The 13,618-nt window shown below is 34.4% G+C and overlaps 1 protein-coding gene across 2 annotated transcripts in view; it reads left to right on the top strand.

Annotated features, from left to right (window-relative positions):
• STAG2 (STAG2 cohesin complex component) overlaps positions 1-8,847 on the top strand; it is a 79,005-nt gene extending 70,158 nt beyond the window's left edge. For both annotated transcript variants that reach the window (XM_068962638.1, XM_068962637.1), the window contains 3 exons: positions 2,809-2,935; positions 3,882-3,959; positions 8,527-8,847. In XM_068962638.1, coding sequence (XP_068818739.1) covers positions 2,809-2,935; positions 3,882-3,959; positions 8,527-8,550 — 229 coding nt within the window. In that variant the 3' untranslated portion in view covers positions 8,551-8,847. The remainder of the gene's footprint in view (positions 1-2,808; positions 2,936-3,881; positions 3,960-8,526) is intronic.
• Positions 8,848-13,618: the final 4,771 nt, after the last annotated feature.

The following is a 13,618-nucleotide window of genomic DNA, read 5'->3' as shown; positions in this document are numbered from 1 at the left end:
ATCTCTCACCTGAACTATTTGCATTAGCTTTCTAATTCATGTTCTTCCCTCAGATCTATTTATCCTCTCACCAAATCCCTTCCGTCACTCCCCTCACCACCACTCCATCATTCACGTTGCCATCAAGAATTGCTATTCTAGAATAAAAATCTGATCATGTAGCTCTCTTCCTTAAAACCATTCTGTGGATCCCCATTGCCTGCAAGATACAGTTCAAACTCCTTAGCTCATGGCATGCAAGATCTTTCTAAATATGGCCCCTGCCTACATTTTAGTATCATATCTTATTCCCTGACAGCTGGTAAAATCATCATAAAAGGGCAAGCTCAGGTGTCACCTTATATGAAGCTGTGGTGTCATCTATGCTCCCATAACACTATGTATATTCCTATTTCTTATAGCACTTACCACATTGTATTGTAATTTGTTTATGAATTTGTCCCTTTCTCTAGACTGTGAGCTCCTTAAGGGCAGGGACCTCTTTCTTTCTCTTTTTTAAATTGAAAAGTATAGTTGATGTACAATATTATGTTTCAGGTATACACTTTAGTGATTCACAGTTTTTAAGGTTTTATTCCATTTAGAGTTATTATAAAATATTGGCATTTCCCTGTGTTATACAATATATCCTTGTATCTTATACTTAATAGTTTGTACCTCTTAATAGGGACTGCTTTCATTTCCTGTTAGTGCTTAGCACATTAAAAAAGTACTAAGTTAAATGTTCATTGAATGAATAAATGTCCAATGCTAAAAAAACTGCAGTTTAATTTTCAAATACTTTGTTTTTACTGGAAACTGTATGAGAGTTTTATAAGTCCTTATTAGCTTTGGCTCCAAAAGAAATGGCATATAAGCAGTATTTAGATGACTGGTATGAAGGGGGAAGATCTGATGATTTTAATTAAGTTTTTTAGTTTGAAAGCTTTGTATTTGTAACATAATGTGGTACATGTTTTAATGCTGGATGTAGTGATTGTTACCTTATTTCTTAAATTTATATTTTGTTCCTATTCTGTTTCTATAGCCACATTCCCTTTAACATATGTTCTTATTTCATGCTGAATTCAACAAAGTGATTTCTTAGCTTCTTACTAGTTACTAGTACAAATACTGCGGAATTCTGCCAGGCAATCATTTGGTCCATATGTCTCCCCTTAAAACTTTCCGCCAGTGCCCACAATCTTCCACAGCCTTTCATTATCAGTACCATTTATCATTATTCTTTTGTTTGTAGATTAATTAATTAAATTTTTTCTCAAGTTTTATGGGGATATAATTGACATACAACACTGTATTAAGGTGTCCAGCATGATGATGCAAGTTACATGCATCATGAAGTGATTACCACAATAAGTTTAGTAAACATCCATCATCTCATATAGCTGTAGTTAGTTTTTATTCTTCTTAAAGATAAACTTCCCTAGGTGACAAAGAAATTATTCCAGTTAAATAATTATTATCAGAAGAGTCTTTTGGTTGTATCATAAGTAGTCTATCACCTGAGACTTTAAAATATTTTTGTTTTACAATAATTGTTCCGTAATGGTGTCTGGCCTATAACTGAAAATACCTTCAAATTCTCTCTGTCACCTAGGTTATATCACATACATCTTTCAAAAGCAAAATGAGTTTCTGGTTTTCTATAACACATGGTCCCCAAAGCACACATATTCCCTTCACAGTTGCTTCCACCAAACACAGTAAAATTGTCATTTATCATTTACTGTCCAGAACTCTTGAGAAATAGGGACCATTGTTAACATATTTGTCCACATAGCCTGGACTAGACATCATGTCTTGTTATCTTTGTCTTTTAAGACTCAACATAGTTTGGTGTAAATTGTGAGCAGGCATTCAATAAATAATTGATTTGGGGGGATCTTTACATGAGTGAGCAAAGAAAAATATTATCCAAACTGGGGAACAACAAGTCACCCTCAATTTCACTTAATGTTGATTCCTTTATGCTGATATGGGCTAATTTGTGAACTTGAAATTTGAGTTTTTTCCTTATAATTATGTGATAATAGAATTTTTGGTCTTAATTTTTATTTAACTTTTCTATATATGTCTCAGTTTTGAGTTTCATAGGATACAGAGTGCAAGTTTCACCGTAAATGTTGCTCATTTCTTCCTGAAGCAGAATTAATCTCTTCTTTCAGTATATCTTTATAGCACTTAATGCATATTTCTCTTGCAATATTTATCACTTTGTCATAATTAATTGTGTTTCCCATAGTAGACTGTGAGCTCCTTGAGGGCAGGAATCATGTCTTATTCATCTTTTATTTTGCATCCATAGGACACAGTCAAAGCCTGGCACATAGTAGGCACTATGTGAATGAGTGAGTGAGTGCCTGGTACATTTTAGGTACTGAGTGAATGTGAGTGATGGGTAAAATTAACATATGTTCATGAAAATACATGTATTCTGAAAATGTCATTTCTTTGGTCTCTTGTTTTATACTTGTTTATTAATTTGTACCCTGCCTACTTTCAAAAAGGATTTGAGGTATCTTGTCTGCTCTCATGTGGTAAATTCTCATTGAGCTTTTAAAAGGGATATCAGAACTATCAAGCTAAATGTTTTGAAGTAATGTAGAATAAACATAACTCCTTAGCATTTTCAGACAAGTGAACATTGGGGTTTTGACATCATTGATGACATGATCAATGCCTAGTCATTTTCCCTGACCTTAATTCCATCATTTTCCATTACATTTGAATAGAGCCACATAGTTTCTGCCAATATATTACTAAGTTGTGACTTTGGTTGAGATCTTGACCTTTTTTGTATTTCTCTAGTCGGCGTGGTACAAGCCTAATGGAAGATGATGAAGAGCCAATTGTTGAAGATGTTATGATGTCCTCAGAAGGGAGGATTGAAGATCTTAATGAGGGGATGGATTTTGACACCATGGATATAGACTTGGTAAGATACAATGATTCTGTAAGATTTTGAATTTAGATTATTTTGGGAAATTAAATTGGATATTATTAGAGGAGAGAAATATTTGCCATAAAAGTAAGTTTTGCAAAATTACTAAATAAAATAGTTGCCAGGAGTTTAGTTATATGAGAAGGGATTGAGGAAGAGGGTGAGTTTGGTGAGGGTGTTAGATCCTAATTTAAGATGGTAAACTTTCAGACTAATTTAGGAATATATAAAGAATATAATTTGCCTAATAGTATAATATCGCCTTATAATTTACCATTATCAAACCAATATATTAGAAACATGATCTACATTTTTACTGAGGTCAGTTTCCATATCACACAGTAAAGTACTGATAAAAGACTTGGAAGTTGAATATATATGATGGTATATTCTCTGATAATAACATCATATATACAATTAGGGCTTTATTATATACAAAATGATTCCACGTATGTCATTTTGCTACACAGCTCATTCAGCTTTGTGGGGTAGGTTGAAAGGATTGAGGATATTGAAGCTTAGACACCCTATCCAGAGAGACAAAACTAGTAAGCAATAAAGCTGAGACTCATAAAGCCAGGTCTGTTTCTCAGTATACCTTGGTGTATTCTCCTTAAAGGGAAGAAATAATTAAATATGGCTTCTGTTCAGAATAGTGTAATTCAGTGCCTTGAAAGGAAAGTGAGTTGAGAGAGACATTTCTAAAATAACACAAAAAAATCCTTTTTCTAGTTTTCATCCATAAGAATAATTTCCCATGAATGAACTGCTTTTGCATTTTTAAACATTCTGTAGTTTGAATAGATAGTACTTGAAGTATTATAGGGTACAATTGCAATTACATAGGTCTTGTGAACACTTAATTTCAAGATTTTCAGTTACTATTTGGCTTATTACAGATACGACAATTGTCAACTTCCTTCCTTTTTTTCCCCTTTAGCCACCATCAAAGAACAGACGAGAGAGAACAGAACTGAAGCCTGATTTCTTTGATCCAGCTTCAATTATGGATGAATCAGTAGGTTTAATTTAAATATGCCTCAACATTATAAAATCAAAAGTAATAGGCAATCTCTGAGTTTGAGGTTGAAGAGCTTGGACAATACATTAAGAATGTATAAAAACAACTGGACAGGAGGGAAAGAGACAGGCAGGAGGGATTTCGGAGTAGAGTTGAGAACGGGTCATGCAGTGGTGGTAACAGATTCAAAGTGCCTTTGAATCCCTGGTCAACTGGGGCTTAAGTGTTTGTTAAGGAATTTGGACTTTTCCTGTAGGCTTGAGTTATACCTGATGAAGGATTTTGAATGGGGTGGGGGGGCAGGCATGATCAGAATTGTATTTCAGAAATATTTCCTTGAATAGGATGAATTAGAAGAAAAATAACCATGATAGTCATAATCTTAATATGAAGACATGGTGAAAAATAAACTTGAACAAAGGCTTTGGTAATAAAGAGAAGAGAGTTGAGATAATTGGTTATTGTTAGTTGTTGTCAGTTCTGTCTCTTCTATCAGTCCCTGTTGCCATATTCTCCCTGAGAATGCCATGGTTCAAATCTGTAGTTCCTCTCAGACGCTCTGTGCTCTTTCACAACTCCATGACCTTGTAAAAGCTTTCCTCTCTGTCGGAATTGCCCATTTCCTTTTCCAAGTAGTGAATTCTTTCTTTCAGTAGTCAGTTCTGACATTACCTGTGGAGTTTTTCCTAACTTTTTAGATAGACACTTAATTCTCAGCTCCCATAACACTTGTACACACTTCTGTTTTGATAACTACCAGATTGATGTAGTGAAATAGGATATTACATTTTGCTCAATGATTGAACTCCAGGCAGTGATGATTTTATTCATTTTGAGAGTTTTGCCCAGCATAGAGGTGTTTAGCTTTATTTGTCAGGTTGCTAAATCGGTTAAATGCCTGTCTAGCTCACTTTAACATCTACCCATTTATGCTCCTTCTTTCTAACACCTGCTCTCAGGTGACTGTTGTATCATCCTCCAAGGCCTGCCTTCTATGCCCGTATTTCTGCCGTTCTCTCCTGGCCCTCTCTTGACTCATAATCTGCTGTCAGATAGCTCTTGGAAGAATTTTAACAAACAAACTCATGCCAACATACTTAAATTAATAGAGCTAGCTATTTGAGCTAAAAGATAACATTTCATAGATCAGCAGGTATAGAAATCTTTGGACAAGGCACCTTGGGATCCTTGAAATCAGTGTTTGTCCATCTCTAAGGGACATATAAATCATGTAGAGATCTTATTAAAATATAGGTTCTGCTTCAGTAGGTCTTAAGTATGGTCTAACATTCTGCATTTCTAGTAAGACCATAATTTGAGTAGCGTAGATGACCTCTGCCTACCCATAAGTCTATCGTTTAAGTGTATATTGAAGTATGTGGTTTCCCTGATAATCTAGGAGTATGTATCTTCCAGTTTGTTAAATAAAACATTTAGGTAGTGATTGTGATGAGGAATAAAAGAGAATCTTTCCAAGCATATGTGATGAAATGCATTAATTCAGCAGTTTAGTGAGTTGGAAGTTGGTGCTAAAATGAATAAGATGCTCTCCCTGCTCTTAAGGGATTTGTATTCTAGTCCACCTGTACTATCACTTTGAGATGAAAAGGAATGGAAGCTAGTATTTGAAAACTTATGTGCCTGACATTGTGCCAGGCACAATTTAGTGGGATCCCACTTTTACACTCAAGCAAACTTTTGCTGTAGAGGTGGTTTTAGTGACTTGCTGAGAGTTATACAGCTTTAGTGTCAGATTAGTAATTTGATCTGAGTTCCTTTTGATGTAAAAATCTTGTGCTGCCTCTGCTGTGTACTTCCCAGAACTAAAATCAGACCTTACCTCAAAGAAATACCAAGAAGATTTTTTTTAGAAATTGTAATGATTAGTCAAAATTGATATGGGCAGTTAGAGATCACCTTATTTTTTCATTTGTTCATCTAAAGTCAGGAAACCTTTAGGCATTTGTTTCCTTAGTCACTTACTATTGAATAGATTTGCCAAATGGTGCTCTTCACCTTTTTTTTTTTTTTTCTCTACAGTAGTGGAACAGCATTGTGTATGTATATACATTTTTGACATTTAACATTTAGGGAAAACTATAATCTGAGTGAAGCCAAAGATAGGGACCTAATAATTGTTATTTATAGAAAAATGATGGCATTCTTGTGTTTATTGCATATGTAACAACTTAGAGATTAGTAGTTTTGCTGCTTTTCCTAAAATTAGGAAAAGGAGCACATGCATCTATACCTGTAGTTCTATACTAGTACCACATGATGGCAGCAGTCACATAACTGGAGTGCTCAATATCTTTAACAGTTCAGGTATCTTTAGAAGTCTTTGATCACGTATGTATTGTAATACTATTAATACTAGTTTGTTTTAAAACTACATTAAACTTTATCTTATTATCTCAACAATAACTTAAATGGAATAACAAAATTTTCAATGTAAAAATCTGCATTAGATTACATCTTTTTATTCAACCCTGTGATAATAGTCAACAAGACAATAATAAAATTAGGACTGTAGATCCTTTTATACCCAATTCTAAGATTCTCTAATTTTATGTGAAGTAACCCAAAGCATCCTAGTATAGATACTTTAGATTATTACTAAATAAATCCTAGATATATTTTCTGTAACATGTTATCTGTGTGATTCCGAAGTGGTAATATGAAAACTCTGAGCAGATCAGTTTGGGGTTGCATATAATATTATAGACTTATGATTTATTTAGTTTCATATTTGGTAACAGTGTCAACATTGGTATATGGTTGCTTTCTGCTATTAGTAGGCCAGTATTGCCTTAACACACCAAAGCTGGCTGTTGGTATTTTTAAAGTATGTGCTTAAGTGGTTATTAATGTTGACACCAGAAACAGGTAGCTTATGTTACCAGAAAAAGAGAATATCACTAATGTCTTTCTTCTGTGTTGAGATTCTTTTATTAGAATTATCTGTAGTATAAAATTGGTAAAGGAAGGGTTTGGTATAATGGAGCTAATTTAATGTTCTAGTAGAAGAATCTCCTTTATAACCTTGTCTGTACAAATCCAGGAGGAGGGGAAAAAAAGATCTGTTCAGGCTATTTCTAGGTAGAACTTGGTTTGGAAAGAACTTGAGTTCATCTTCATGCCACACTCTACACTAAAACTGTCAATTAAGATTTTATCCTTTTATTCATCATTAGATCTTCCATTACCCAGAGTCAGAGTGTTATGGCTAGAAGGGATTTTTAAACATCACCTATCACCTAGGCCTCTTTGGAAACATTCTAACCACCCAAACTCTGACTCTTAAAACTAAAAAGGAGAACAATTAACCTTTAGGGGTGGGGTGGGCAAGGGGTGAGTAGTGGAGTAATGGTGGTTGTTTTGACGGATGACTGGTAAGAATGGGGTACATTAATCCTCTGTTGTTCTCATTATTGGGGATTCCAAACACTTTACTTGATGATTTGCTACATGGAGGCTGCAATCAGATAGATATTTGTTTCCTGGTCTGAAAATACATAGCTCCTTCAATTCAGATCAAAACAATTTGTGAGTTCTATGACTTTTGTTAAAGTGAGATTTAATTTACAAGTGCATGCCCTTTGTAATCTCAGTCTTAGATCATTACCTCTGGCTTTAATTATCAGTTTTTCACTAGCTCATTATAGTATTTTAAAAATATTACTCAATTGTCATAGTAAGTGTTGGAAATTTAATTGAGCCCAACTTTTAGTATATACAACTAAAAGTTGTAACTTATTCTTGCTTAACAAACAAGAGGGAGTTGCTCCATTCATTACCTGCTTTTACTTTTTCAAGTTAGTGACAAGTAGAGATTAGATTTTACCTAGCATTGTTTCCCCAGCGGAAATGTAATGGAGTGAAATATAACTGGAGTGGGTTGCCATTTCCTTCTCCAGAGTTCCCAACCCAGGAACCAAACCCTGATCTCCTGAATTGCAGGCAGATTCTTTACCAGCTGAGCTATGAGGGAAGCCCCAAAATGTAATGAAAAGCATCAATACAACTTTTTGCTCAGATTTTACCTTTACTTACTTGATTTTTTAAAATTGTAGACCTGTTCATTCAGTCCAACTTTTCTAAAGAATGCTTCCTATTTTCTACATATTTATGTTGTTCTTGGATGGTTCAAAAGACTTTAAAAATGATACCCATTTCACAGTGCAAATGACTGACTTTGCCAGACATTCTTGTGCCAGAAGTGTATGTCAAGAAGCACATTTACTTGTTCATGCAACATATGTTGGGTGCCTGTGTTCAGGGCATTATCTAGGCATTAGGGGTGTGTATAAACATATAAATAAGACATGATTTATGCTTTTAGTTATATTTATGAGGTAGATAGGATTGTGATTAGGCCTGATGTTATTTCATTTTATGTTAATGATAATTATAATTTTAGAATTATATATCTGAAGAGAGGGGAATTTTTCAAAGTGACTTTTAGCATGTGATTAAACTTAATATTTCCAAGTATTAATGTAATATATTTTACAAAGAAATGAATGACAATTATAACAATTTTTTTTTCTTTCTCTCTCATTAGGTTCTTGGGGTGTCAATGTTTTAATACCAGTACGCAATTAAGTCTGTGGTGAAGTCATTTTCTAAGTGGAAGAGGAAATTTTAAAATAAAGTGTGGTAGATACAGTGAAATTCTGTACAGATTTTTCTCTAAGGAGAATATGACGTGCTTATACTTACCAAGATCAAGTGCATTTGAGGGGCAGTTTTGTTTGCCTGAAAAAAGTAAAGGACAAGTAAACAATTTAATGATAAGCTACAGTTTTTCTTAGAAAGTAAATATTTTATTTATGCGCTGTTAGTTGGCTTTTGAATCAATTATTTCATGCTTTTTTTAAAGAAACTATAACAATCTGAAGAGGCATTTGGTACAGACGTGAATCCTCTTACATTTATTTACTGGGTGTACTAAGTAATGATGACCTCTGCTGGATTTCTGTTTACATCCAAGAAACAAAGTTAAGGATGAGTATTCCCCCGCCCTGAAATTATAGAATAGAATTGTTTTTAGCATTCTAAATTTAAATGCTTGAAACATCAATCAACGAGGCTTTCTTTTAAATATTGTAATTGTGGAGAAAAGTAAACTTATAAGCAGAACTTTTACAATTTTTTCATCTAAAATGTATTTTAAGATATTTTTAAAATCCAAGAGCTTCTCTATACTTTTCAGAAATACCCAGATGCAGTGAACTGCCAGAAGGTAACCAGTCTCAAACATGCTTATCCCATTATCAACCCTGAAAGTTTGCTTGTCCTTTAAGATAAAAATGTAATGTTGTGATATTCCTTCCAGTAGTGCCACTGTATTTTGTCTCCAAATAAAAGAAGCTTATTGTAGTATGTTTGCAGAAAAACTCTAAACAAAAATTATACAGCTTATTAGAGTGTGGGAATAGGGATCTAAATTTTAAATAAAATTATATATATATATAAATTGGTGCTGATTTTATAATTGCGCAGTTTGTTTAGTTTTTTCTTACTTTTAAATTCCAACTTAAAATTATGAGGTTTCAGAAATATATTGAAAGTTTAACAATGTTTAAAAATAGAAAAGCATGAGTGTTCATGCTTTAAAATGATTTTTAAATTTGTATTTTATATTGTTTTATCTATCTGTCTTTGCAAGCAGTCTTCAGGTTAAAGATACTTCTAACAGGTTACAGTACATTTCCTCTGTATGTAAATTAGATGGGATAATAGAATTCATAACCCATAATATTCTTTGAAAGCTAAGCTTTAAACTTCATTTTATGTCCTTTCACAAATGAATTAGTTTAAAACAGAAAGTGGCTACTTGCCATTTTGACATCAACTCATTTTGCGAGGCTTAGGCAGCTAGACATCGTTTAAAACAAAATATTAACTTATATTACATGTGTATCTATCTTTTGTCAGTCGTCTCTCAGTTCTTGAGGTATATTATTTTAATCATTCCATGCCTTAATATGCTTGCAATACAAGAATATCTTCAGATGGGTGAATACCAAAAGGCTTCCAGTTCTTAAGAGTCAGAAACCAACAAGCATTGGGCTGTGGTAGCCAAAAACCATAGGTTAGCTAAAAGATCATGATAAAATACAATTATTTTATTAAATCATGGTTAATAACAAATGAAATCAAGACATGTCTAACAGATTTTCCATCAACAAATATTGTTACGTGCAAAAGTATTGCCTATGTTGTTTTTCACACCACTGCATTTACTAGAACTGCTGAGAGGACTGTATATATGATTTTAAACCTAAGTTGATTTTTTTTTCTCACTCTTGAAAGGAGTACTTCTTTGTGAAAGCAGTTCTTACAGCTTTGTTTTCAACCAGCTAAAAATGTTTTATATATTACTCTAACCTGTTGTCCTCCACATTCTATTGTCCTAATTGTACTGTTTTCTGATTTGTATTTATGTCTTGAGACAGTAACTTTTTGAATAAAAATAAACCTACAGTATGTTGTATGTTTTATCTTTTGTACTTGAAAGAGGAGGGTGGCTATAAGTGGTTAGAAAGTGTACCTATTACATCTTTTAACATGTTTGGGTGGGAATAATTTATAGAAAATACTGCAATTTTATATGTTTAATAAATCATATGTATTTTAAAATGAGACTAAATCCCTAATTGGGTTATTACTTTAAAGTAGAAACCTGTGACCATTATTACTTTATTTATCTGGTATGAGTTAAATGCTCACTAAAATATCTGCATTGTTCATCCAGCATACATTTGAGTGCCCACTGTGTGCTGAGGCATGTGTTAGAGATCTAACAGCAAACAAAATAGACAAGGCCCTTCCTCCATAGATCTGGTGGGGCAAACAAATAAGGAAAGAATCAAATAAAATAATTAAGCTTATTACATAATTAGTGCTAGGAAGGAAACCAGCAGAGTATGCTGAGCTAGAGAGAGCCTGAGAGAGAAAAGTGTGTGTTTAAAACCTCCCTTAGATAATGGATTGATGTCTGGAGGTAAGTGAAAGCTCATATTTGGGAAAGAATATAATAATTGAATTCTTATTGAAAACTCTTAATGTTCAGCATGTTAAGATTTGCATTGTTCTCTTTCTTTTTTAAAAAAAATTTTTGGCCATGCTGCACAGCTTGGGGGATCTTCATTCCCTGACCAGGGAGTAAACCCACACCATGGCAGTGAAAGTGCCAAGTCCTAACCATTGGACCACCAGGGACTTACCTGCATTGTTTTCTTCTTTTTTCCAGCTTTACTGAATTGTAATGAACATCCAATACTATCTAAGTGTAGAGTGTACAGCATGAATATTTGGTACATATGCATAAATTGTGAAATTTACAATAAGATTAGTTAACGTGTCACCTCATAATAATTGCCATTTTTTTGTGTGTATATGGTGAGAACATTTAACATCTATTCTGTTAACAACATTCACATATACAAAACAGTATTGTTAACTATAGTCACCTCCCTGCATTGTACTCTCAAAAATGATTCATATCAATGTAGCACTAGCACACTGGTCATTTAGGCTAATTTGTAGATCATATTATAGGCCCAGTCTTCTGCCATTGGTGATGCAGAACTGAACATAATAAATGTTAGTTAATAGCTGGGCACTGTTTTAAGTGGTTTACATGCAATATCTTATGAAGGATCACAACAACGGGTGACACATTATTATGCCCCCTCTCCTTCCCCCATCTCCTTTTTATTTATTTTTTTAATCAAGAGGCAGGAAAACAAGGCACAAAATCACCTTGGGCAAGGTTATATGGCTAGTAAATGATAGGGTTGCCACTCAAGCAGTCTGGCTGCATTGAAACTGTTCGATACACAGGATAACACAGATAATTGCATAAATATAAAATGGCACATTACTCATTGTTCCATGGTGAGGAAATGGAACTTATTTACGGAGTCTGGCTGGCTATAGAACTGAGTAGTATGACTCAACATAGTCCTTAATATGCTACTCAGCTGACTTCTGTAAAGAGTATGAATTGAATGAGTCTCTCAATAGTTACTAATTAATAGTTTTTAAAGTTGAGAGACTGGGGAGGAGGAATAGGATTAACTAGAAGGGATAGCTTCAAAATCTTTCCAAAAAGGGAGTTTGTAAGGATTCACAGAGATGAGTTCAGGTCAGATAGATTTTTCTGGAAGCTGTAATGATTCAGCAAAAGAAAATGAACCAAAAAACTAGAAGTTCACTAAGGATCTCTTCAGGTCAACAAATCTTACTATCTACTATGTGCCTGGCCTTGTGCTAGCTGCTGAGACCAATAAGACAGGCTTTGTTTTCAAGTTAATTATAGTTCTGCTAGGAGTTGGTATGCAGATTCAGAACTAATAAAATGCGGGTGAGTTCATTGTTTTTACTGGGTGTTATGGGAGCACTTACTGTGGATGCCCTCTGGGAGGCTTCATATAAAGCTGACACTTGAGTATCTTCCCCAGTATTTTACTATTAATTCTTCACACAGCAATGGTGAATTTTACAGTGAACACATTTTACTTTCTTGCTTTGCCATATATCCATGTATCAATGTCTTTTATGTTAATTTAGAAGTAAATTGCAAACATGAGTACACTATGCCCTAAATATTTTGGCATTTATCATTAAGAGTTTAATATTTGCCATGTTCTCCTTTTGGTGTAAAATTCATATGTGATAAAATTTACAAGCTGTGAGTATATATTTGCTGACTTATAATAAATGCTTACAGCTCTCTAACCCAAACCCCTATTGAAGGTACTGAGCGTAAGCATTAGTCCACAAACTTTGTACTCCTTACCAAATCAATCTCTGCTTTCATCCCTTCTCTCTACAGAACAACAACTGTTGTTTATCTTTCCACCACAGATAAAATCTGACTGTTCTAGAACTAGATACGAATGGGATCATATAGTATGCTTTTGTATTAGGTTTCTTCCAACATGTTTTCAAGATTTATCCATATTGTGTGTTGTGCTGTGCTGTGCTTAGTTACTCGGTCATGTCCCACTCTGCGACCCCATGGACTGTAGCCCAACAGGCTCCTCTGTCCATGGGATTCTCCAGGCAAGAATATTGGAGTGGGTTGCCATGCCCTCTTCCAGGGGATCTTCCCAACCCAGGGATCGATCACAGGTCTCCCTCATTGCAGGCAGATTCTTTACTGTCGGAGCCACCAGGGAAGCCCATCCTTACTGTGTATCAACAGAGCTTATTTGGTCAGTAGTTAATGGATGTCTGGGTTGTTTCCACTTTTTGACTGTTACGAATAAAGCTGCTACTTGAGTTGAATTTTAAAAGCTGAAAGGTGAAATGGGGGCAGAGTGACCAAGGCCAAGAATTCCAGGCCAAGGGGACAGCATAAATGACCATTACGGATAACTTTGTAAGTCACCTATACTTCAGACTGTTAAAAATCACCACCATGGATATAAGAACTATTTAGTAACCACTTAGGGGTGGGTAGGGCAAACTGGAAGATAGTTGGCTACCCACTACGTCACAGTAGCTTTTTAAAAAAAAGGGTATTCACAGCTGTACCTTTAGTCACTTCAGTGTTAAATGCAGTGTTCTCAGAATTGGCAAATGTCCAAGATAATAAATAGTAGGGTACCTTTAAATGAGTTGTAATAAATTGATTTGTACTC

Source organism: Capricornis sumatraensis, chromosome X, assembly GCF_032405125.1.
Source record: "Capricornis sumatraensis isolate serow.1 chromosome X, serow.2, whole genome shotgun sequence".
NCBI classification, from domain to species: domain Eukaryota; kingdom Metazoa; phylum Chordata; class Mammalia; order Artiodactyla; family Bovidae; genus Capricornis; species Capricornis sumatraensis.
Note: the sequence above shows the minus strand (reverse complement) of the source record. Positions and strands in the feature narration are given on the sequence as shown.